Source organism: Sceloporus occidentalis, unplaced genomic scaffold (assembly GCF_023333645.1).
Source record: "Sceloporus occidentalis isolate IW3139 unplaced genomic scaffold, rSceOcc1.0.p SCAF_15, whole genome shotgun sequence".
Taxonomy (NCBI): Eukaryota; Metazoa; Chordata; class Lepidosauria; order Squamata; family Phrynosomatidae; genus Sceloporus; species Sceloporus occidentalis.
The window spans coordinates 18,293,880-18,320,054 of NW_028316995.1; the positions used below are offsets into that span (position 1 = coordinate 18,293,880).

Here is a 26,175-nt window from a genome sequence, read left to right on the forward strand (position 1 = left end):
TTTACAATGTCCTTACGCCAGTGTGTATTCTGCCAGTCTTCTTATGGTAAGTACCTTACAGGAAGGACAACATATAATGCACTTCAGTTTGACTATATCTCCAAATCACCGTAACAGTTTGTTCCTCATTTAGTAAGAGAAAACACAAAATTAAACCCAGAGATTTGCATTTTCCACTTGAACCCAATGGGAAGGTTAATACAGAGCTGAAATGCTTCACATAAGTACCGCTGTGTGAGAGGTTCTTTAGTGCACGCATTTTACTTTTATGCAGATACAATTAAGAACAATTGCTTGAGCTCATTTCACAAAAGCTTTATGCGGAGGGGTTTTTTATTTGGCTTTCAGATAATGTTATCGTTAGTAACCACTTCTGTTGCAAGCACCTCTGGCACTCGAAGGGTTAAACATGGAGCCAAACTCCTTGTAGCCTATTAAAGAACATATTTTATGGTAGTTTTATATTTTTGCCATTTTATGGGGGGAGTTTTTTGACACTCGATATTTAAGCCCTCACATCAAGAATTAAATGTATAGTCCCAAAATGGAGGAGAAAAAAAAGTATTCATATTATATACTGTTATCCAGATACAATCATGCACATTGGCCTATGCTGTGACATGCTAGCTAGCTTCTTCCTGCGATTTCAGGTGTGTCACTGACAAAATAAGTGCGTTGTAGTGTGCCATGTGTGAAACAAGTGTCTGCATGATTATGTGACATAAGTCCATAGCTTTTCCCCACGACTAACCCCATTCTCCTAGTCTTTTCGTTGTCCATTTCTATCCTTTTAATTTTCGATGGTCACTTTGATAGGAAAACCTGTCTACAGAAAAGTTCAAACTAGGGATCATCCTTTGCCATCTACAATAATCAACATTGCAGGTATTCATTTTTATTCGTGTGGAACTAATATTTCACTAACAATTCAAAACAAATGTGAACTATCCATTGCAAGTTAATACCCAGCAGAAAACTGGCTATGGTCCATTCTGTCCCTGGATATTGGGCGTTGTTTAGCCCTACTAAACTATTAGTTTAACAGAAATATATACTTTAAAAAAAAGATTCGCCAAATTCTTCATTTTTAACCAAGATGTGTATACATAATATGCATATTTGTTATGTTTAAATATAACTAGCTCATTAAAAACTGTAATGTGTGTATTGTTATTACCAATGAAAAACTTCATATACTTGATTAAAATTCTTCTGTGATAAAGGATTGGACAGCTAACCCCACCACAAGGTGGGACAGTACAGGCAATAAAAGGACCTAGAACTTTATGAGTGGCACCTAATATTCCCACATGTCATTAGAAGTGAGGATCCAAGCAAATAGCTTGAGTGGAGGAGCATTTTCCTCACAAATATCATTGAGGTTATTCTTCAGAGTTTATTCATCATTTTACAAATGAGGTTGTACACAATGAAATATCTCCACAGTTTAATGGTATTTTTTGTGTTATATCAAGACAAATATAAGAAGACGGTATCTATCGTGTGCTACACATGATCAGTCTTACTAGGGAATTTCAGTTATATAGGGAATATTAACATTTTGAAATATATAGAGTGGTGGACTTGGTCCAGAGTTGACATTTTCGAAGGCATAGTTTTGTTCTTTGCCCAATAAGTGGGATTTATGTATAAACAGTGCTAGTGCAATATTTGAAAAGTGGTCTTATTACCTTAGAAATCATTGGAATGGTCAAGTCAGCAGGAACATTCCATTATTTACTTGGGAGACAAGACAGCTTTTTAAGCTTTGTACTAGTATGACCTTTATCACTTGACCTCCAAGGCATTACTGATGTAATTGTAAAAGAAATGTTAGGAATTTAACTCTGAATAATATGAAAATAAGCAATGCATTTATTCGAAGTGTACTTCAAGAACTGCTCCAGACGTTGCACTGTGGTCTCTGAGTTTACATATATCGGCACATTAGCAGATGGAATCACTGTCAAGGTGTTCTTGACCAAATTGAGAACATTGACAATTATGGGCAAGCAGGAGGAGACAGGACTTAGCAGGACTTTTAGCAGGAAAATAGTTGAAGTAGGGAGATGTGTAGTGGTAGTGATGAGGAGAATGATAAAATAAAGAAAGGCTAGCCATTGCATGTCTTAAGTTACTTTACCATAACAGCAAAGTACAGACTCCCTGCCGGTGGAATGTAAAGGTTATTAATACGTTCTCCATAGTAGGTGATTTGCTCTTCTTACTGTACTAAACTGTCTTGCCTCTTCCCACTTGCTAATGAAGTGTAGTTCAGATACCGAGGTCAGTTCAATCAACTTCCAACTGTGTACTGCGCTAATGATGAAGCTCCTATAAGCTTTTTACATTTGCCAGTGTAACTGCGGAGGGCAGGTCAGTCGTAAATCAGACAGGCTTACATTACTGCAAATAAAACACAATCACGTCTTAACAAGGCAGTTACTGCAATGTAATTACTAAGATATAAAGTAGCATAAAGCAATGCAAAATCCCCTGTTCTCAGTCTACTTACTTTAATTGCCACCAATACTGTGCCATTGAAGGGATTATAAGGAAGGATTAATAATACTGTTTATGTCATAGAATTAGCAGTACCCATAAGCTTTTATTTAAGTACATTTTAAAACGGGGGGGATCTGCAAAATAGCATGGAAACACTATTTTTTTTCATAAGGCAACCAGCTTCCCTCAAGACAGTGTGTCACCCATGATAAGTGTCCCATGCGCATTTTTTTTATTGAAGCTCAAAGGGCTGGTGCTTCATTATTCCAAATAGAAGGAGAGGGGGTGTCCAAAAGGTTTTGAGGGAGAGACATGGTGGAAACCGGACTCCAGCATTTTCTGTGCCATCCTTTTCTTTTCCCCCTCATCCGAAGCCTGTAGGGAGGGCAGATCTTCCAGAATCCCTAAAGCAGTTCATTGAAGGGGATCACTGACGTCTTAAAGGAGAGGTGGGAGCCAACAAGCATCTTTCCCTCTCATTCCAGAAAAGCCAATAAGTAACAAACCATATCAGTGTCAGTGTCAGTGTCCATGTTATTGATAGAATATTTTCCACAAAAACACTAGGAAAACACCCCAAAAAACCCTTTATAAAAATCCATGTTTACACATGCATTAAAAAGAGAGTGCATTTTTTAAGGAAAAAATACAAATATAAAATACATAAGAAAGTGCTAAAGTAGGACCCACCCATTAAGCTAGTATTTACAAAATAAATATATCTTCTACACATACCAGTCAAAAAGCCAGGGGAAAGTAGGACAAGTTAAAAAAACAAACACTCCAACGTAACTGTGATGTCCCAAGGTGTTCCCCACACCAGGTACACACCATTGAGCACCCCCAGATTTGGACCTCCCAGTGGGCTCGAGAAGCACCTTGGACTTTGTGCTGCTTTTGCCTTTATCAAGGTGTTACATTTGTTATGAGCCAAAATGAGAAACAAGTCATTGGCGTCACCAAGTATGCATTTTTGTATACTGTAGGCAACTTCAACCCCACCACATTTTTTTTTTAGTTGCCTTATGGTTAGACTTTGATCAAAAGAGACATCTGATTGGTGAACAACGCAGTTCAGAATGATGGATATAAAGAACAGAAACATATGTGACAGAAATCTTGCCTAGTAACAGAATGAACTGAAATAGTGGGTTTTAAATAAAATATATTCTAATTGTATAATTAATATTTCAAGGGTTAGCTGTTATTATTAAAGAATGTTCTTTTATAAGGATGGAGTTTCATTTCATCCTTTCATATGTTTTTTTTAAACTTGGATTTTATTCTCATACTTTAAGCCCTGAGCTTTTTTTTCCATATACATTTTAACTTAATATCATTTTTTCCTAAATCTATTTCTTGCTAAATTCCCAGTGCTGAAAATGTAGTGAATCTTTATAAAATAAATATATAAAAAAAGACGAGGAAGAGATACCGGTAAATCATTGCTTTTGTCTCCCTCCACCCTCCAGAAAAAAAAAAAAAGTGAGGGCGCCTATTGGTAGCAAATTAATAATACATTATTGATGTGTCAGAGCCTTTGACAGACTCTGACTATATTTTTCTTTGGCACGTTTGGTAATGGCAGAGAAGAAACGTGATCACAATATCTAAAGCACACTTCAGGTGTCATATGAACGTTGATGCATATAATAGCTGAGTGACTCCCTTAAATGAGTGTTTCTTCCCCATTCTCCATGATCTCCCTGTGCATTTTCCCCCATCCCCTGCCACCCAGCCAATGTGCTTGTTGAATGTGTTCTCCGTCTGTGACATCTGTTTGCCAAAGCACATGCGTGCTATACTCACCACCAGCCAGCTCCTGAACTGGCTTGTCCAAGAATTGCAGGGTGTCTATGAGACCCCTTGTGAACATGCTTCAAACAGCCAAAAGTGGTGCACAAACAGGACCACGGGTGGCATTTCTTCAAAAGGTGAGTACTTTATCCCCCCCTCCACAGGTTAATGAATACATATTAAAGTACTTACAAAGTAATGCAATATACATTCCTCACTGGTGGGACAATTTGGGACACTAGGGCTTTGATGCGTAACATGGTTCTTGTGCTACATGTAGCGTGTATTTCATCTTTTGCTTTAGAGACATTTGCTTTGGAAGCACACATCCAATCGTTAATATCAGCTCTTATGGAATTTTGTAACTTTTAATTAGATGAATAATTAAAATATCATTAAGGCTTAGAGAGAACATCTGAACATTATGTTGGTTTATAGAATTCGTAGTGCAGAATATCTCCAGTTGCTCTCAGTGGCTTAAACTTATTATCAATATGGGGAAATTGTATAATTGGATTATTCCTTTAAACCAAAGTCAATGGATAGTCAGGAGGCTATTAGTGCTGAATTGTGTTTTTGCAAACATGTAATGAAAATATTCAACAACTATAGATATTTCATTTAAAAAAACCTAGGATGATACATTCTTATAGTAGAGCATTGATTCTGTAGTGGCATCTCTGATGGATGCGCTTATGTGTAATCTTTATTACTGTCTTCCAAAATCCTTTTGTTACTGTATTTTTGAAGAGCCAAAATTTAAACAATGATGAATTTTGGTGTCTTGCTTGCAGAGGAAAATGAAGACAAACATCATTTCACAAGCAAAGAGGAAGAGGAGCGTCGTATTGCAGAAATGGGACGGCCTGTTCTTGGAGAACATACAAAACTTGAAATCATTATCGAAGAATCATACGAGTTCAAGGTATTGCTTGCATTTCTAATTCTAGAATAATATAATTGGCTCCAATATGTCAAGAACTTCTGATGGGTGTGTTTACTAAATGAATTTTCCTTGCCTAGGGTTGTAAGCCAAATTTGAAATTCTAGTTTTGCCCACCTTGTACTTGGCATGTAACAATCTGAGAATTGCCCGTTAGCTAAATCTCCGAAAACCTCTAGTAAACAGAATTGAATGAAACAGAATTCACTCAACAGCTGAACTTAAGAGAGAAGTTCCACTCAATTAATGGCAACCAATCCACTAATACACAGACATTCATTACTCTTATAGTTACCGGCATCAGACAGATATGGCTCAATGCATGCACATAACATATTTATTTTATACTAGTCTACAGCATTCACTTATTAATAGAAAGTAGTTAATATCACTGGTGTAGTGTACCGCATACAGCTAAACTTCTCTGAAGGCTAGAAAGTAGGTCTCATATAGGAGACTTTGGGCCTTAAAGGTCTAGTATTGGACCACAGCTTTGCATATCTTTTGCACACAATAGTTTAATATTAAACAAAACTTTGAACAAAGTTCATGGAACAGGTGAACTACCAATTAAATCTTTCATGAGTGCCATAGTCTACACGGGTAGCATGGTGATAGGACTCTAGACCTACCTGCTTTATGATTGCCATGCTGATTTCCTATAACATCAACAGCTGTTTTAAGCATTATTTGCAGGGAGTCAAGCTTGTGCTTGGCAAATGTCTTCAAGTTTAAGGAAGCATGAAGCAGATTAGCTGTGAAACATGGAGGGAATTGCATTTCAGTGCGGAGAATGCTTTTTAACAGTTGAGAGCGTATTGCTTAATCCCAATGCTGGCGCAGCAGCCAGAAACGCATTACAATTCAGTTGCTGGGCTCCAGAACAAAAGTTTTGCTTTCTCCCTTTATACTCGTTACCGGGCACCCAGGGGCCCCCATCAAAACTATTGTCTGTTTCCTAGAAAACAAGAAAACCGTTGCTTTGCCATCAGCGATTCTAGGCAGGAAAGCAGGAGAATGATTGAGCTGCTTGGGACATGGAGTTTCTTGCTAACGTTATGTATCTTTCTGGCTGTCAAGGCCAAATTCATGCCAGCATGAAAATTGTGTGCTATGCAACCTCTTCGATGGTCACGCGCAGTAATATAATGATGAGTATCACCGTAGGATACCAGTTGCCTGCTGCTGCAAATACATTTCTGTGTTAGTCTTACGTATCTTTTCATCACTGAGCGACTGTGGACGAATCCAAGGGTGACTGCTAAACTTTAACCTTTGTTAAAGTCAGAGAAGAGGGCAAAAAAATCAATCGTGCAATAATTGCTTAGTAACCTTGATATTTTATTCTCACACTTTTGCCAACAAAGGCAGTAAAGACAGAACGAACAAAGCAATAATTTTCTGTAGCGTAGCTGTTTATAGTGAATGCGAAACAATAGTATTGATTGGAGTGAGTGCTTTTTTGTTAATGGAACAATAGGTAAAATAAGCAGAGTTAGTGGTCTTTAACCCTTTAGGGGTGTACAGTTGAAGCTCTACCAGCTACCCCCTCTCTAAGGTCTGGTTGATACTGTGTGTTTGGATGGTAAATCTTGTATCTCCCAGCTGTTTCTTGTTGATAAGAAAGAAATATACCTGGGAGAACCATTTAAAACGGCAACAGCACTACAGAATATTCTGGCGTTGTGTCTTCTTCCTGTCCAACGCGCGAGACTACATGATTGTAGCTGGTTGAATATGGTTAACAGATGAGCTATTAATTGTTGATAAATAATTTCATTTTTAGGAAAAGAGATATGAAAACAGGATAATACAATTTTGATACTCAACCAAAGTCAGTGGTTTCATATTTAGCAGTGGTTTTATTTATATGGTAAAAGTGTAGTATTCCATTGGTTGCTATTTTGGTAAAGACAATACCTTACTGATGTAAAATGGATTGCAAGCTTTCGGTACTATCTAGGTCTCTTCTTCAGGCATATTACTTAGACCTATAGTCTTGGAAGCTTATACGTCAGTTAGCCAATAAAGGTATCTTTACCAGATTTGCTTTCTCTCTTTCTATGGCTAACACGGTACAACTCTCTACCTTTATCACAATGGTTGCTATTCTACTTGCACTAGAAGTGATCTCAATGCATTATTAGAGTACATAAGGTTAAGTATTGCAGTTGTTTATTTGGTCTATTCCCTATGAATTTAAAATCAGCCACCCTTAAGTGGCTTTTCTGTTAATATAAGCAGTTTCACTGTTTTTTATGATGAGATTTTGAATAACAATGTAATCAGCTTGAATGCAAAGCATTATATGCCACTTTGACATTAAAGTGTTGGTGTTCATATGTCAAATCAAGCCTCAATGTTACTGATTAATTGCAAATATAGCAGTTAAATCCCCTAAAATACTGGATAGCATAAAAAGTTTCAATTGCTGTAAACTGATCTTACATCCATGAAACTCCAATACAAAGTAGGGGCACATGACGAATCCATTAAATGTACACATCTAGTATCTAGTATCCTATTCATGACTACAATAAAAGATAATCGGGGCTCTGCTCATGCGTGTGTTCCGTAATATACTCTCTGCACATGTTTTTTACATGACACTTGGCATTCATACATTCTGAAGAGCCAAGTCCCTACCATCTTGGACTAGGCTGCCATATGTTGGGGGGAATCCTTAAGGTCATTTTGGCTACCTGGTTGGCGTAAGGGAACTTAGTTATCTTGGGTAATTGAAAAGTACATTACAAAGATCCAGTTAGTGGTCTCTTATGTAGGTTATCACAATGGCCATAAATACAAGCAGCTGTCATCATGACGTTACTATGTTTTTGGGTTTAACACAAATCTTGAAATGCATGGTGGTCACTTCAGCACTTAATATATCACTTTTATTGAGGGTCTGCCTTTTATCTGTTTATGGTTTGTTATAAATAATACAATACATTTAGTGTAAAGGATAAATGTGGGTTCTTGTTCTGTAGTCATCCATTTCATTGAACAAAAAATATTGATTGGGAATAAAAATTGCGCAAAGTGATCCTTTTATAGAGAATATGGCATTGACATGTCTTTGCATAAATGCGTTTGGCTGCTGAATCTTTCATGAAAAGCATATTACTAATTCATGGATTTATGTGGCTCGGCAATCTTGTCTGTTTTTAATTGTCTAATGTCAGGTGGTTACACTAGCCTCACAAAAGTTGGCTACATTATTTACATATAAACCAGCTGCCTGGTTATTAAAATTTCAGAAATTGCATCTAAACAACTTCAGACAATACATCCATGGGGTTTATCACTTTGTATAAAAGACTCCATGCCGCCTTTTTATCATGGATAAAATGTGTATGTGGATTGTCAGCCCCGCTGTAAACATGACCTTGGAACCTGACTGGTGTGTTGATGTCATTGAGGGTCCCCTTCCAGTTTTTCTTCTGTGTTTGTAGTGGGAAGTCTGCAGGAAAAGGGGGAGCTGCTTACACAGTACTTCAAGGATGACCCTGGGGGCGAGCAGTGCTTTAAAAAAGGGGACAACGTCTGGTACACTTTCACTTCCGCTCCCACTACCACCACTTCACTGGGACCTCATCCCCTTTATACCACTGACTTGTCAGCAATGCCAATTTACTGTAAACATTAGCTGCAACTAGATCTCCCTTTTGTATGTAATACGTTTAAACATGTGTTTTTTTTTGCAATAAAGTCATGGTTTTATGACAGCAAACATTTTAGATTGTTAATGCCAAATAGTTACAAATTATTATTTTTTTTTCAAAAACATATGTTTCCCATTGTTAGCCCTTTGGTTGCAATATGCGTTTGACACGACCACTCTTCTGTTTCTGTCTTCACAGAGCACTGTAGACAAACTCATTAAAAAGACAAACCTTGCCCTAGTGGTTGGGACTAACAGCTGGAGAGAGCAATTCATCGAAGCTATCACTGTCAGTGCCGGTAAGTTCCTGTATGTTTGTTATATGTATATGTCTCGGCTTCTGTCTGGCAACCCCTGTCTTTAGTGACCGTTAGGGCATGAGCTGAGATTGAGACGAGGAGTTAAAAATATGCATCTGTTGATCATCTGAGGTATCTGCTGCACTGAAAGCATAACCAGGTGGCTATGCTCAACAGTGTTCTTTCAACAGTAGATTTTCTTTAGAATTGCATTAGAAACGTCTTGTGGCACTAATAGGATTGTTAAGTTCCCACACTGGTCAAAAAATATATCATTTTTATCAAGAGGAGACATTTACCCAAAGCAACACAAATGATAATTAAATGAAAAAAGACCTTGTCCCACATTACTACAAAAACATAGGTTTGGGCAAAGTGCCATAATTTTGGGGGTTCTCATAATTCTCTCTTTTCTGTACACAAACTAGCACATGAAATCTGAAGTTAACAGGAGAATAATGTTTAATAAATAAAACTTTAAATGCTTTATTATTAGTTTAACTATAAAAGATCCCTCTTTCTCTCCTCAAATCTCTAATCAGAGCAACCTATTGGCTGGTGGTCATGTCAGTGATCCTACAATCATTAAAACTTTGTAGGTACGTTATGTACACATTTCAAACCCCAACTCATAACCATAGTATAATTATAGTGTGTTTACAGTATGCCACTGCAAAGTAAAACTAAGCATAGATATAAAATAACCAATGGAATCAACATTATCGGAAATTCCATGCTCATAAGCAACTGCCATAAGCTTGGTTTTCTTTAATTTCATAGGTGGCTGAACTTAAGAGCCCACTTAATGTGAAAGTTACCTTGAATTAAAGAACCTATGGAAATGTTCAGTGCAATGAATGAATTCTCAGATAGTGGCTGAAGCTGGTAGATTATAATATGATAACAAATCATTCGTCCTAGGTGATCCTATGCTTGTACGGTACTTTATCATAACATATGTACCGCTCAGTAGTATTATTAAATACAACTGTGGTGGCACCATTTCTCCATTCAGTATGTCTTACTTGAGCTGTAATAGCCAATGTTAATAGCACATTCTAGTTCCAAAGAAGAAAGATGCAGTTTCCATAGCAGAGAGGATTAGTACAAATATGTTCACTCCAAAATAGAGGACAAAAAACTTGCTGGTGCAGGCGGTTTTTGGGTGTTGTGGGTGGGAGTGGGCAGTCAGACAATGTACCTGCAGGTCCCAGTAGTCCCGCACACTCCTGCAAGGCTGCCTTTGCGTTGCTCTCACACAGCGTATCTTCTTCCGCCCAAGAACCGAGCAGATTCATGTTAATTTACGTCATGTTTCATGACTCTGCTCCGTTCCTGCTTCCGCTGGGCGGGACAAGAGAAAAGACGCTGTGTGCGAGCAACGCAAAGGCAGCCATGCGAGAGTGTGCGGGAAATCTGAAGTTCAGGTAAGGGGGTGGGGGAGTTTGTATGAACTATCTCTGTGAATGAGGGACTGAATGAGTGAATGAATGTTTGTGAATGATATTTGCAGGAGCGGGCGAGATTGGACACATATGTTGCGGGAGTGGGCGGTAATGGTCAGACATTCAGGGTGGGAGCAGGATTAGGAAAACGCGCAGGGCTCTACTCCAAAGACACCAAATGCATATTTACTGATTAAAATTCAACGTGGGGATTATTGAATTACAGACTAATTAGTAAATACAGCTGGAGGGACACCTGAATTCAGCATATCAGGTGCTGCTGTAGGTAGCAGAACCTTAAATATGGAGGCGTAAACTAACTAAATGAAAAGCACGCACATTCTGATAGCAGCCAATAAATCCCAGGTTTTACTATGCAGGGGTATTGTATGTGTGTGTGTGTGTGTGTGTGTGTATAAATGAATGAATGTGTTGCATAACCAGAAGCAGTGCCAACGAGACATTATAGAAATGTGAACTCTGATTTTGTTTTCTCATTATCACTAATGATGCATTTCCTAATGAGGTGACCTTACTTTCAACAAATTATTTTAGAAGTGCTGTTTGGATTTCTGCAGTATGATTGTGAACTTGAGCCTTCATAGTTAAAGGACAGTAACTGATGCCTCTCTAAGTGTCAGATGTTCTGTTTAGTCTCCTGTGGATTCTTTCAATTAAATATTCAAATTACATTATAGTCATCAAAGGCAAATGCCGCATGTCATCCTGGTGCATTTTGAGATGGCACATGGCATTCAGTGTCACAGGGCCTGCAGAGACTGTTTTGAGGTCACTTGGGCTGAGCTCTTAGCAATTTTTCATTTTATTATACTCCATTTCTTTTTGTGATTAACTTAATTGTGACTCTCAGTGCAGATGTTGCCAGCTGCCTCTCAATCCTGATTATGACAGCTTATCCCCAAAGCCCATATACATCCTCCTGCTCAATCCAACACAAGCCAAATTAATCACTCCCTAAAGGGATTGCTTTTGGAGAGATGTATTATTTTTTTTTTGTATTTTATTTTATGGTCAGAAAAATTTTAGGCTAAATTTGAGCTGCCCCACTCTGACCATGAATATAATAATAGTATAAAGATTTAAAATATAATAATAGTATAAAGATTTAAAATATAAATGGGGTTGGGGCTAGCACCAGACAGTCTTCACAGGTTGGGTGTCAAAGGGACACAAGAAAAAAGGTCCTCATCCAGAGAATCCAGGTCAAGCGCAGAGATTGTTCAGATATGGTCCTCAGTTGAGTTTACAGAGCTAACTCAACTGTCCTTGATGTTAACCAAAAGCTAAGATGTAGTGGAGCTAAGTTATGTGGTTTAAATTTCACATTTTAAGTCTTCTTTGTTAACACATTGCACTCATCAACTGTTCTTGTCAAGATGACAGTACAGTTTGCTGGACTTATTAAGGGTTTAACCAGTTGTTTAGTCACACCTTTCAGTTGGCATTGTTGCATTTACACCCATTTTCAAATAGACTGCAACCTTGACTCAGCTTTACTTTTTTAGTAGATACATTACATTGTTTTCTATAGTTCTAATCTGATGTCAGATTCTGTGTTTCTGTCTGCATATTTATACATATGTACTGTATTTTGGAGCCCAGCAGACTGTGCACTTTATCATGCATGCACCTTTTCACCTTTATGCATAATTCAGAAGTTACAAATTTGTTGTATCAGACCTGAAAGTTCATCTGGTCTTTGTGACCAGAAAACATTTATGTTCTATTACATTTCATCGTATTATATTAGGATATGAAATATTTCACTCTTATTTCCAAAAAATATGTGGTGCCCGTTGCAAAAAAAACCCAACAAAATATTAAATTGGCTTGGCTCGCTGTTGTTTTCATAAAGGAGAACCAAGCTAATGAATTCCACCAGTAGTGAAATAGTATTTGTTGATTTTCAGCTCTATAACAATGTCTCTTCTTGCTTGATTGCAGATTTATTGTTAATCAGATGCATATGCCTTCTAATCTAAATAAGATATTGTACAATGAACTCGGAATTGGTAAAATCAACAAAGACATTTTTATTACTGGAGGCGCTACCAAAATTAGTTAGCAAAGGTCTATGGCATAATAATTTTAATAAAGTGCCATTTGATCAAGCACATCACACATATCTAATCAATAACAAAGTCAGAAAAGTAATGATACACGAGAGGATAGTTCAGAAAATCAATAGTTTTATAAGTTGCCATACAATTTGACCAACAGTAAGTAGATATGTTCATGTGTGACAACTTCTTGATGAAAATGTCAAGTGTACATTTAATTTTAAACACAAATTTACAGCTTAAAAGTCAGGTCACAAAAAGATCAAAGTAGAAATTACTAGAAAGCAATGAGATTGTCACCTTTGATAAAAGGAAAGTATGGGACAAATACATGTTTTTATTTGCTGAGCAGCGAATAGATTGATAGGCCTTGGTAGGCCCGTATGGGCTTGCTTTCTTAGTGGAAAGATGTTAGTGGAGGAAGGGCCAGTCCCTGACCAAATACCACTCAATGCAAGATGTCCCTTTGCTGCCCGTGACACACATGTGCCATGTCATTCTTTAACAGGGTAGGCCTAGTACTATTTGCACGCCCCCCACACACATTCTGGAGACATCAATTGTACGCCTGGCCGGCACCAGACCTACTTCAATAAATTTTCTGGAGTGAATAATAGCACCCTCCTCTCGGTCCAGGTGCCCCATGAAGCTGACACTAAGACTGGCCCGGAGTTGAACAACATTAGCCAGAGCTGAAGTTAGTGTGACTTCTCCTCTGGCACGCAGTTATTGTGGTATTTTTGGTAGTTCGATCTGCTAAAGGGAGGCTCAGCTTATGCGATCCTCCTCGGGTCCAGCTCATGCCTTTGCAGATAGTGTTGTGTTATAATAATATATTCATTATAGACATATTATATCATGTGTATGTTTTATTGTTATTGTAAATGTAGATAAAAATTGGAGTTAGAATGACGTCATAACAAGGGTACCTGGTAATATTACCACAGTTTATTTAAGATGACACAGTCCGTTATAGGTTTCGAGACCCAGAATGCACAGTAGTATTAAAAGCCTTTCAACATTTTTATTCCCAATTTTTATTCCCAGAAAATATAGATTGCTTAGGAATTTTTGACATGGTATAAAATGGTTCTATGGTTATAAATGGTTATATTATTTAATTAGAAGATAGAGAAAGAGAGGAAAGAAGAGAGAGAATAGGAAGTAAATGAAAGTGGAGGAATGGACATAATATCATCATATATAATATATACTGTACAATAAAATCAGCAGTAGTTTCCCAGCTAAGGGTAAGTTAAAACGTCTAAACTGGAAAAATGTTCACCAGTTTTAGTGATCTGTATGTTCAACCTTTTTGTTTTGTAGTTTTTTTGTGTGTGTTTCTTCCTTTGCTTTTTAGAAAACCTAAAATCTGCAGATTAGTTACATTACTTAAATCTCCACTGTATACAAATGGTTTAACGTTATGCCTCTTTTATGATTTTTATATGATTTTATTTTTAACACAGGAGAGGATGATGATGATGACGAGTGTGGCGAAGAAAAACTGCCATCCTGCTTTGACTACGTGATGCATTTTCTGACAGTGTTCTGGAAAGTTCTGTTTGCGTTTGTGCCACCCACCGAATACTGGAATGGTTGGGCCTGCTTTATTGTGTCTATTTCAATGATTGGCCTCCTGACAGCCTTCATTGGGGATCTAGCTTCGCATTTTGGCTGCACCATTGGGCTGAAGGATTCTGTTACCGCTGTAGTGTTTGTCGCTCTAGGAACTTCCGTACCAGGTGCGTTTGTGTACTCTAATTGTGTATAAATGTGCATTTTAGTGCTTATGCTAGCTAAACTGCCAGACATGAACTATAGATTGAATAGAAGGATTTTTTTTACTGAAAGGTTGGTAGATAAGTGGTACAGCCTCGCGGGAGGCTGATACAATGAGGCAATTTAAACATGCCTGGGATAGGCACGTGGCTATCCTAAATCTAAGACGAGACCAAAGGTCTGAGGCTTTTTGCAGCAAAAATGGGCACACTAGAAGGAGCAAATAGCTCTCTGCCGTCAGATTCTGTGTTTTTATAGATTGACTATAAATCTCATTATTACTGTTCCCACATTCTGCTGATCCAAGGTATGGTATATGAAGTGATTTCACAATTTGCCAGCGAGACATTAACTTCTTTATCTGGCCTCCAGTTGGGAAAGATGGAACCCAGATACCTTAATTGATATTCATATTTAAGATCACAAACATTTACTTGAGTAGATAAAGTAAGAATGATTTTCAAAAAATCAACTATTTAGCTTTTTTATGGTTAAACTTGATTCATTTTTGTGATAGCTACTTTTCATATATCACTGTTGATGATATTTATTTGTAAGTTGAAGATGATCTTATTGTTTCTTGGGTTTGTTTCGTATTAAAAATATATAGTACAAAGTATGATTCGCCCTAAAGAGACAAACAGCAAGGAAGTTTTTATAAGATATACAATAATGTATACGAGCCTTTGTCCAATATGAAAAGCAACGTTTTTTTAAAGTTCTATTTCTGACTTCTTCTCTTCCTAATTCTATTCAGTGATGTATGATAAATATTAAAACATCAACAACAGAACTTATAAGAATATGATATATAATGTTAAGTATGCATCTTTGTAAAATGCAAATACATGTTTTAGACTAAATCCTAAGGATAATCCATGAATTTGAAAAGAAAGATATATTATGTTTATATATTAGTGCATATATTATAATATCCAGTTATTTATTATGCTTGAAATTTCTAAGTATCCGAGCAACCTACCAAAATACATTTGGAAGAACAGCCATCTATTCTGCTACTTTTAGATATAATATGATTTCCTGAGGAAGTTTGCTTGTAAAATAAGTATAGGTGGGGTGAGTGCCCTCCATTTTCTCATCATTAAAACAATAGCCCCTTCCCTCAAAGATTTCCTCATTGCCTCATATTTTATACCATATCATTTACTAATAAAAATGAAAAAAAATGCTAATAAGCAGACACCATATACAATGGTTTCCTTCAATTTTGGGAGCTTATCTAGTAGGTAATATTTAAAGTAAAATAGTGACGTCCATTGCATGTAAAATAAAATATACTTTTGCCATTATAAACACATCTAACATGCACAGAAAGGCTCAAAGTATGTAGGCTTTTGATTTCCTACCCATGGTTACGTGGACTCCCTTGTGTATATGATTTTAAGTGCTGAAAACTTTTCTAGGGGATGAAAGGGAACAAGAGATAAATTAACATTTATCAAAAAATCTAAGTGACGTGAAACAAAATTTCCATTTAAAAATGAATTGAAGGAAAAACACTAAAGTGTACAAACATTTAAAACATCCAGTTTTTTTCAATCACATCCCACCTTGAGATTCAATTTCCCCCCTTCAATAAATTATTTCCTGCAGACTCAATATCAAATTATAAATGTCTTAAATGACTTCTACCAGAAACTTGCCATCCAGTGAGTTTCTCTTCTTAAATTCACATGTGAAGTGGTAATATTAAATTGAATTAAAATAAGATTGGTTTGCCCATTCTTGGTGGTTTTACTCATTTTATAGAAGTGGCTATTAAAAATGATCTACCACCTAACGAGAAATGTGTCATCTTAAAAATCTATTTAACAAGATGTTATTTTAGCATATTAGGATATTTTCAAATGAAATCTAATTTAGATGTGTTATAGATCTCACTATTATAACATCCCAGAATCTTGATCTTATTATAATGTACTTTTTTGGGGGCATATAAAGTTAAGTCCATCTGTATAAAGGAGGATGAAAAAGCTTTGAGACACAAAATTTTAATAACAAAAAAAGTAGAAATATGGTGAAAGAAATCTTTACAAAACATTAAATGTATAACAAAAAATTGACAAAATCTTCTGCTGATTAATATAAAATTTTATAAAAAGTAAAGTAATGACTTTACTTTAAAGCTACATCTTTTTTCTTATACAAATGATTTCTTAATCCAGCATTTACAGATATATATTGTATCCTCTCTTTTGTTATAGAATATTCCAGTATTTGCCTGTTGATTTAAATGGTGTTTGAACAGTGCATAGGTAGCACAAGATAATAAGAATAAAGTGTCACCTGGATATGAATAATAAGCCTATTTGCTCCGAAGAATTGATAGCTGAAGCTCAATAAAACGTTTATGCCTTTGTTTGCCAAGGGGAAAACCTAATTCCTTTAGCTTTAAAAAGCCATCCAGTTGCTTTAGCATGTTATAAGACCAGCTGTTAGAAATGACAACTTCTCATAGAATTTTGTATGGAAACCCCACACAAATGATGAATTGTAAGTCTGTATTTACAATGTGTGGGTCTCTATAAAAGATACAAACTGTAGACAGTCATCAATTTTTGAGAACACCACCCTTGCTTTTTACCTATACCATTTGCTAAGTATTCAGTTAGTTAGTTGAGAACCTAAAAGAGGTATTGATCAATGGGTTCTAGGATATACGTACAAGAACCACCTTAATATCACCTTAATAGCCACCAGTGGATAGGTTTTGTTGTTCCAAAAAATATTTTCCTAAATAAAATAGTGTAGCAGCACTGCTAACTATAAACCAAATAGTTCTCTCAGTCTGGATTTCCTTTTTTGTTGTTTTACCTTTCGTACAAAGAAAGAGGAATTTTCTTTATGGTAAGTCTAGGTCAATACTGTGCCGACCCTTCCCAGAAAGAAGATGTTTAATCAAGTAACATCTTGCCTCGTTTATTTATTGGTTCAGTGTATCTCTTATATAGCAAGACAGACATAGACGGTAGTATGGCTTAACTTCCATCACTTACTTCTGTACCAGACATTGCCGGTGATACACAGTAACTCCTATCACTATATATTGAACCGGACACCCATAGTGGTACAGCATAACTCCAATAACATATTGGGCTAATTATATCTTGCCTATGACCATACAAATAAGAGAACAGTGTTTATGGGGTAAGAAGAGGCATCTTCTCCTCATTAGGGAAGACTCATATTTGTCTGAGACAGCCAATAGTATTATTTTCTCTTCATCTTCTAGTGGTATTCATAACTGTGCTCAAGCTTATCCCTCTAATAAGGCGCACATTCGCCTCAAGCAGCAGTAATGGTTATCATCACTATTTAAATGTGCTTTTGTACTCGTGACAGCCACTTCCATAATGCTATTCTCAGTTGTGGTCTCTTGCAAAGACACTATGGGTCAGTGGTTCCAGTACCAGTTATAGAAACAGACATTAATAAAGTGAATAGATTTCTTAGATCAGACAATACTACTACTTGAATGGAAACATGCTTTCCTCCTTAAGTTGCTGTTTCCTTATAATAATATATTATATTATATATATTAAAGCAATGTTAAAATGCACAGGGGTTACTAACTTGCTATTCACCTTTAGTTAGAACCTAACTCCGTGAGTCCTACAGCACACATTGACATGTAGAAGGGTCGTCCAAGTGATGGTCTTTGCATCAGCAGTCCACAGAAACCATGTTTGATTTCCCAATAATATGAAATAACATAATAATAATAATAATAATAATAATAATAATAATACAATTTGAGCATAGGTACACATCTCAAAAATCAATCATCAAGTTTCTATCACTCAGCTATAGTCAGCTATAAAATAGATAGCTTGGAAGTTATTTTCATCAGTCTATAAATATTTTCTTATTTTGGTGGATCTCATCTAGATGTTGCAGCAGCCATAATCTAGCAGTTTTCTGTTGCGCTTTATGTCTGCCAAGAGACAGTAATATATAAGAAATCCGAAGCATTCTAACATATACGCTTTCTGGATCTCCAATGATTAATTATCTATCAGAGTTATTATACTTAAGCAGCCACCAAACATATGGTAAACTGTTGAAAACTGGATTGATACAGTGCCTACTGATGACACGGAGGATACCATAAAGGATAGGGACAAATGTGTCTTCTGTGTCTGATATACACTGTTTTACCCCATTAAAACAGCATCCATGGGTAACAATTTAATTCCAAAATCCTAGTTTCCACATTTTATAAGGAGAGATCCATGGGGTGATTTAGTATAGCAACGTATCCTGTTAAAAAAAATAAATCCATTTTCAAAACTGCGGTATCCCCATATGTTCTAAAATGAATCATACGTACATATGCCATATGCTGTTATTTTCTTGGTAGAAAGGCATTACTGATTTCAGCCGAAGCTGAATATATATACAGTATATATGTGTACACAGGGGCGTAACTAGAAGCCTCAGGGCCCCGGTGCGAGAATCTGTTAAGGACCCCCCCACCCCCAACCCAATCTACCCCCTTCTCACACTATCTACCCCCCCCCTCTTTTCAGGCTATCTACCCCCTCTCCCTCCCTTCTCACCCGAGACAGACGCCTCCCACCACTGCAGAGCAGAGGAGACCGAAGGGCGTCGAGCGGTTGCTGAAAACGACCGCTCGGCACCCCTTGGGCCCCCCCTCACTGGCAGAACTGCAGGGCCTTGTCGCAGTCGTGACCCCTGCGACCCCGGTAGTTCCGCTACTGTGTGTACATATATATATATGTACCGCTACATATCCTTAAATACAGGGCGGTACTGAAGCTTGTATGTTTACAGATGGCCCCCATGCATGTGCGTTTCCCACTCACAGCTGGTTTCAACAGTAAAACCAGCAGCAACCCCCATTACATGGACACCTACTATACAGGCTAGGGTGCCACACAATGAAAGAGGGCTGGATTAGACACAACCGTTTTAAGTAGGGAACATTGGGGTTTCATACAAAAATAAATTACATGAATGCTCTTAAATTTGATTCTCGGTTTCAGAATAATTTAAAAGGCTTTTCCTAGACATGAGTCTAGACATGCTTTGTCCGTTATTCCTGTGAAACTTTTTTTTTTCCATTTCACATTGGGACACTTACAGGAACACTAAAATAAAAAAAAAAAATAAGATTTATATGAAATGCTTTTAGCTTCCCAAATAAGTTACTGTTTACAATATAGAGAATTGTTCTTTATCACACTTGAAGCATTTTAAAGCTTTTATAACAGCCTTTTCACATTGTATGAATAGGATCTCCTGTATTATACCCTATCCTGGAAAAGTGCTATTCACTGATTATAAAGGGAACCAGCAGTCCACCAGCATGGAGTGATTGTAAGAAGGGATACAATATGTATAATTAAATGAGAAAACATAGGTATTCGTGAGAAATGTGAAGAACTCCTCTGTGAACAGAAAAATGCATTTGGAAAGCTGACAGCGTGTTCTTGTCCTGTTGATTTTTTTTTTTAAACTTCACTGTTTCTTCATCAGTGAGATGAATGGAACTTGAGACTTTTAGGTTCTGCACAAGAATTTTGAGACTTCATGGTCATAGCCCTCTGGATATCTTAGAGTTCTAAAAGATCCACACTCTGTCGTGTCCTACCCAACTTCTGGCTCCTGACACTGGGGCTACTAAGGGTTTGTGGCATCACATGCGGGTCTGCTACCAATAATATGGGGGGCATATTTATGTCCACAGAACTCTATCTCTTATCGCTATCACTGTCCAATTCAGTAGTTGCACATCTGGACCATCTGACATTCAAGTGTGACACTGGTCTAGAAAGCAGAAAATTGTCAGGATTGTCCCAGCAGATTTGGCACTATTTCCTGTCTATGTTCATATCTAGCATGATATGATGATTCATACATCAGGTAAACACTCATTTTTCATAGGGGGGAAGCTCTAAATATCTGGTGTCTGCATAAAAGAGCAGAATTATTTGTTTTCTTGTGCAAAGATGATCTTCACATTTCCACCGATGATATCCTAACCTACAGACTGTTTGTCGGGCAGATGTGTCTGCAGGCAGTTTTGCGAGAAATGATGATCAACATGTGTTCTTTTGTTTTGTTTTGTGCCAAGTTGTTCTTAATGACAAAAGTTTAAATTGCAAAAAGTAAATTAGCTACAGATTTATGTTGCTTCCTGTGGACACATGCAATACATTTCATTATGTTTTAGTCATATTGACATAATGACAGCGCAATCAAATGAAGGATAAAATGGCACTTAAATCATATGGCGCTCTGTTACCATGATTATACAAATGAAATTTACATAATGTACTAATTAGTCTTATCAGTTTCAAAGCTATGTAGATTTTTGTTTGTGGCGTTAGCTTTTAGGGTTTTCTGCTGCTTATGATTGATTGTTATATAGAGGATGAATTATTTACCAAAGGGTGCCTCAGGATACATTTTGGACTCCTATCTTTTTTTTTTCTTCTTTCAATTCACAAGACCCACAGTCCATAGCAAATGTTCACCAAAGATCATATGTGGAGCCACTGAGCCTTCCACACCCCACTATTTTATATTGATAATGGACTATGACTTGGTTGAGCACTACACTTCATACATTAGTATATTTGTTCACTTACAGTACACCGTGTGCAGCCAAACTGGCACTGTCCAGCTGTTCCTGATTTTTTGTTAAAGTTATCCTGCCAGTACATCCCCAGAAGGTCTGGTTTAAAAACCGACTGACAACTCCAAGCCTATAGGGCTCAGCATAATTCCCTTTAAAGCCCCAAAACATATGACACATGCCAGGCCGGCACAACATTTAATCCATGATGCACATGAACTGGGTAGAATTTCAGCGGAAAGAAAAAAGGAAACCGTGTTTATTTCACAAAATGATTTTACAATTATCATTAGCAACCCTTATTTTCTGTTGGCTGCAATACAGAGAAAACGGAATAATGCAGCAGCCAGCAATAAAATGAAACCAAGTGAGACGGCATGAGAGGCTTCACAAACATAAACAAAATGCATATTTTAGTTGTGATGTGCAGCAGGAAGCGTCGTGAATTTTGAAGCGAATATGAAAATTCAGGGCAGTTCTGCTAACTTGTCAACAGCAAGACTGAGGCAGCACATGATATATTTTGAAGGATATAAGACAAGGATACTTATAGTAACTATACCTATATCAAGAGTAATGAAAATTACCTTGGCAGTATTTAATGTACAAAAACACTGTGTAGGTCAACCAGTTATATATTAAAAGGAGATTATGATTTTATGATTTAGTGTGTTGTTAAGCTACTTATGTTTAATATGCAATACCGTTAAAATGTTTCCTTGTTTTTGAATCAAAAACAAATTTTGTCCATTAAAATACAGTGTAGACATTGTTAATATTGTAAATGACTGTTGTAGCTGCAATTTTTAGAAAACCCTTTTACGATAATTTTACAGCTAGACATTTCCGTGTTTTTCATGAAAACAGTAATCCAACATTATGACTGCATGTTTAATAGGAATTAAGCAGAAAGTCACTTCATATCGATCAGGATTGTTGGGTTTCCAGTGGGATGAAGCCCATAATTGGACAAACAAAAAAAAAAACATAGTTGTTGTCATCCTTTAAATATATCTTGGTGTCCACAATCAAGGCCATCTTCAATATGGGTGAGGTTCTCTTCTTGCCTCTGGATGACATATAGTGTATTCTATGCTTATTAGAGCAGATTGGAATCTCAGGTTGAGGTTCTCATCTCTGCAATAAAGAAGTAGAACTATTTTGTGTTGCACAAATGCAGCTTTTTTTTATTATAAGTCTAATGAAATATAGGTAAACAAATGTTAGGGTACGACTCCTTCATGCAACATAATATTATTTATTCTCTGTCTTTGCAGATACCTTTGCAAGTAAAGTAGCTGCCACCCAAGATCAATATGCTGATGCCTCCATAGGTAATGTCACTGGTAGCAATGCAGTGAATGTTTTCCTGGGCATTGGAGTGGCCTGGTCCATTGCTGCCATTTACCATGCAGCCAACGGAGAGGAGTTCAGAGTTCAACCTGGCACATTAGCTTTCTCTGTCACTCTCTTCACCATATTTGCATTCATAAACGTTGGTGTCCTGCTGTACAGACGGCGACCTGAAATCGGTGGTGAGCTGGGCGGCCCACGGACTGCCAAGCTTCTTACATCAGCACTCTTTACCCTCTTATGGCTCTTGTACATTTTCTTCTCATCTCTTGAGGCCTACTGCCACATACCAGGCTTCTAAAGAAAGAAAGAAACACTCCAACACGGTAAATATATATATATATATATATATATATATATATTGAACAGAGGAAAACAAGAGACATTTGCCATTTTCAATTACCTGCTGATGGGGTGTGACTGCAGGAGCATCCCTTTTAATGGGTAGGAGCAAGCTTATGTTTCTATCCCAGGGGCATCATGTTGAACTAGGCATGGATGCAGGGACATCTTTGCTACTGTACCTACAACAGTGTGCTATAAATGTTTGACTACTTTTATTTTTGAAATGACTAATCTGAATGCAACATGGTCCTTTTTGTTAAAATGTAAAGATGCCGGAATTACTAGTAACTATTTTTGTTGGTTGGGGAGCGAGAGGGTAGAGTGCCTGAAGAGAAACTTGGTAATCTCAGAGTAGGTCTGTGACATATGAAGTCCAACATACCGATGAGTCCACATTTTTGGATGAGTCCAAATTTTCTAAATACTAAACCAATGATATCTAAAAAAAAAAAAGAGCTCCTAGGCTTAAATATGTATATATTTTTTCTGCTATGACTCCTTGGCTGTATATCCTGTTATCCAAAAAAAATGTGTGGACACATACAAAGAAATGCTTAAATGGGAAACAACCAAAAGCCTTCTCCTCTCCAACAGGTTGTTTGCAATGTAATTAGCATGCATCCTGCCCTGTCATCATGCAACATAAAGTATCTCCTGTTTGTGCTGTTCTGACCTAACATCACTCTGTATACCAAACTCCATTTTGATCTTGATGACATATTGTCTTTATTGTAAGTCGCTTCCAGAAAGTCTGCTCATTGGTCTTCTGAGCACTTTCCTCCATTATCATACTCATGTTCTGGAATGTCTTTGTGCAAAGTTGTACCTCTGTGCATGAATGAAAAATATTTGTGTATGCTCTAGCTTAGTGATAACCCTTTTACTAATGTCGACTGAATGTGAAAGACACGAATGTGTTTTTTATTTTTTTCTGTTTCTTACGTACTCTGGGTTTGTGTTCGAAAGGTGGGTGGGTCTTTGTTTTTGTAAACAATATAGGTACGGGAACTAAGTACAACCTTTCTAAACAGTATCTTAAGTAGCGCAAGAGCTCTCACATTAATAATTAAAAAAAAAAGTCAAAGCCACCCCATTGATGGCTCGCAGGGCGTAAACATAGTTGAATACAGATAATTCAATACCAAATACGTGCCTAGGATTTTAAGTCATTATTTAAGTATTTATTTCAATTAAAATCATCAGTAGTAAATGGCAAATGGGTTTATAAATTGCAGCTAATGGGATATACATTGCAATAAGATGTTGCCCACCATAATGAAGTGATGTGTGTTTTTTGGATTTTAAATTTTTAAGAGCAGTACCTTTGTTATGTAGTTTAAACTGGATCTTTAGGGGATATATAAGGAGAATTGAATGGAAGGTTACTACTCCTTTTCTGTTTTGCTTACTAATTAAAGTACAGGCGTATTCTGTTCTCAGGCTCCTAAGTGCGAGTTTTTTGACATGCAAATATTCATCTTACGTGTTTAACACAATAACCCCCTTGATTGTCTTCATGTATTACTGACCGAACGCTAAATTTCATACAATAACAATGGCTGATTGTGATGATAAATATTTCTATTTTTTTTTTGTTTTGCTTTTTTGGACGTCTGTAGTAAATGGAGACAGACTGGCAAGTTTCGGCCTGGGGTGCACGTCTAGTCAAACTGCTCAGCTATATAGTACAGCCCAGAAACACAAGTAGCTCACGCATACAGCTAGCACACAAGTGTAATAAGTATTTCAATCATATCAAGCACTCATACATCAAAATGGGGGTTTCACTACATAGATATCCCTCAGCAAGAAGGCTCAAAAGATTCAAATGAAGTGAGCCATAAAAACCTGTGGCCACAAGGTAGACAAAATTCTAAGTCCGAAATTTTAAGTATAGCCCCTTATGGAACACTTTTAACTCCTTGTTATCCACCACAGGATATTTCAAAGGACCTATTAGATCACTACCATGAACTAATATAATAAAATCATAATGTTTTCTGGAATATAACAAAAATTATATTTAATGGACAAGAGAATTCAACAGCTGCTTGGAGGATTTTCTTTCTTAAGAAAGCATGATTGGTATTTTCCAGAAAAATACTGTATGATGAAAATATTTTTGTGGATTAAAAACTACTAATCTAAAGATCTAAGTAGAAAATAATTATTTCCCATTTTCTGATCTGAGATTTATCACAGTCAGCATCATAGCAACTTTAGATTCAACACAAACTCAGGGCTACACCTCACACCTCAATACTTTTTTTGTCATAAATGTTTGTTACATAGTTTTACTACTTGGAACATTGAACATGCATTATTGAATTTATTTTGGGCTTAACACTAATATTCAAATTCTGGTGCATCAATTATGTCATCCCTATACATTAATTAACTTTGCAGTACTTCTAGAATTTTCTAAATTCCTACAAATAAAGCAACAGTGGGGGGGGGGGGTTCTCCATTAACATATAAATATGTACTGTGTGGAATCACAATCTGTGCATCCCAATTTTATAGGCAATAATTAACCTATTGGCCAGAATAATTACAGCATTTATTACACTAATGTAATATAGGATCAGATTTAATAAACTAGACCAAGTGTGATGCACTTTGATTTAATTCACTAATGTAAAGATGTGGAATAATCACATATTCCAATCAAAGGATATGGTGATGTATTAAAGTATATAAAAGTCCTGGTTACAAGTTCAAACTTGTAGAGGAGGTATTTCAACCTTCAATCATATTGTTTTCAGTCGGTAAGAATTGTGGATTATGCATAGACATTGAAGAGCATTATCTTTACATTGTAGCATATGCAGTGGTGTATTCTGGCCTAGGCCGACTAGGCTTAGGTCCGCAGGTCCAGAGGGGGTGACAAGGAGCTAATCGCTCTCTTAAGGGATCAGGCTCACTGTAGCACCACTGTTTAGCGGGCCGGTTAAAAGGGAGCTCACTGATCTCCCCCATCGGCCCACTAACACTATGTAGGCCTGTGCCGAGTCAGCATAGCCCTCCATAATTCACTTCCACCTGTTACTGGCATCAGGTGTCCTGGGCAGCAAAGATAAATACATCACTGAGCATATGACTGCATGTTTTTTCCATTAAATTTAGCAATCTAAACTAATTAACTTCATTTTAATGTAATTGTTCTATAAGATCTTTTAATATACTATACAAATTAATAACCTGGGTACTGAAGATGCAGTATTAAAGTACACTTTTTAGCACAAACCCAATTTGCTGAAGAGTTTTAAGATCAGTCTCTGAGACTGTGGTGCTCCTGGAAATGCATTTGATTTATAAATGAGCATAATCAATAAAACA

The 26,175-nt window shown here is 36.8% G+C and overlaps 1 protein-coding gene across 20 annotated transcripts in view; it reads left to right on the plus strand.

Annotated features, from left to right (window-relative positions):
* LOC149303350 (sodium/calcium exchanger 1) overlaps positions 1 to 22,792 on the plus strand; it is a 142,980-nt gene extending 120,188 nt beyond the window's left edge. For 7 of the 20 annotated variants that reach the window (XM_089481440.1, XM_089481441.1, XM_089481444.1 and 4 more), the window contains 5 exons: positions 817 to 885; positions 5,097 to 5,227; positions 9,109 to 9,208; positions 14,204 to 14,479; positions 22,416 to 22,792. In XM_089481440.1, the coding sequence (XP_089337566.1) occupies positions 817 to 885; positions 5,097 to 5,227; positions 9,109 to 9,208; positions 14,204 to 14,479; positions 22,416 to 22,792 (953 nt within the window). Of the gene's footprint in view, positions 1 to 815; positions 886 to 3,936; positions 3,997 to 5,096; positions 5,228 to 9,108; positions 9,209 to 14,203; positions 14,480 to 22,415 lie in introns of all 20 variants that reach the window. The other 13 variants (XM_089481447.1, XM_089481450.1, XM_089481448.1 and 10 more) reach the window with 8 other exon arrangements.
* The last annotated feature ends 3,383 nt before the right edge of the window (positions 22,793 to 26,175 follow it).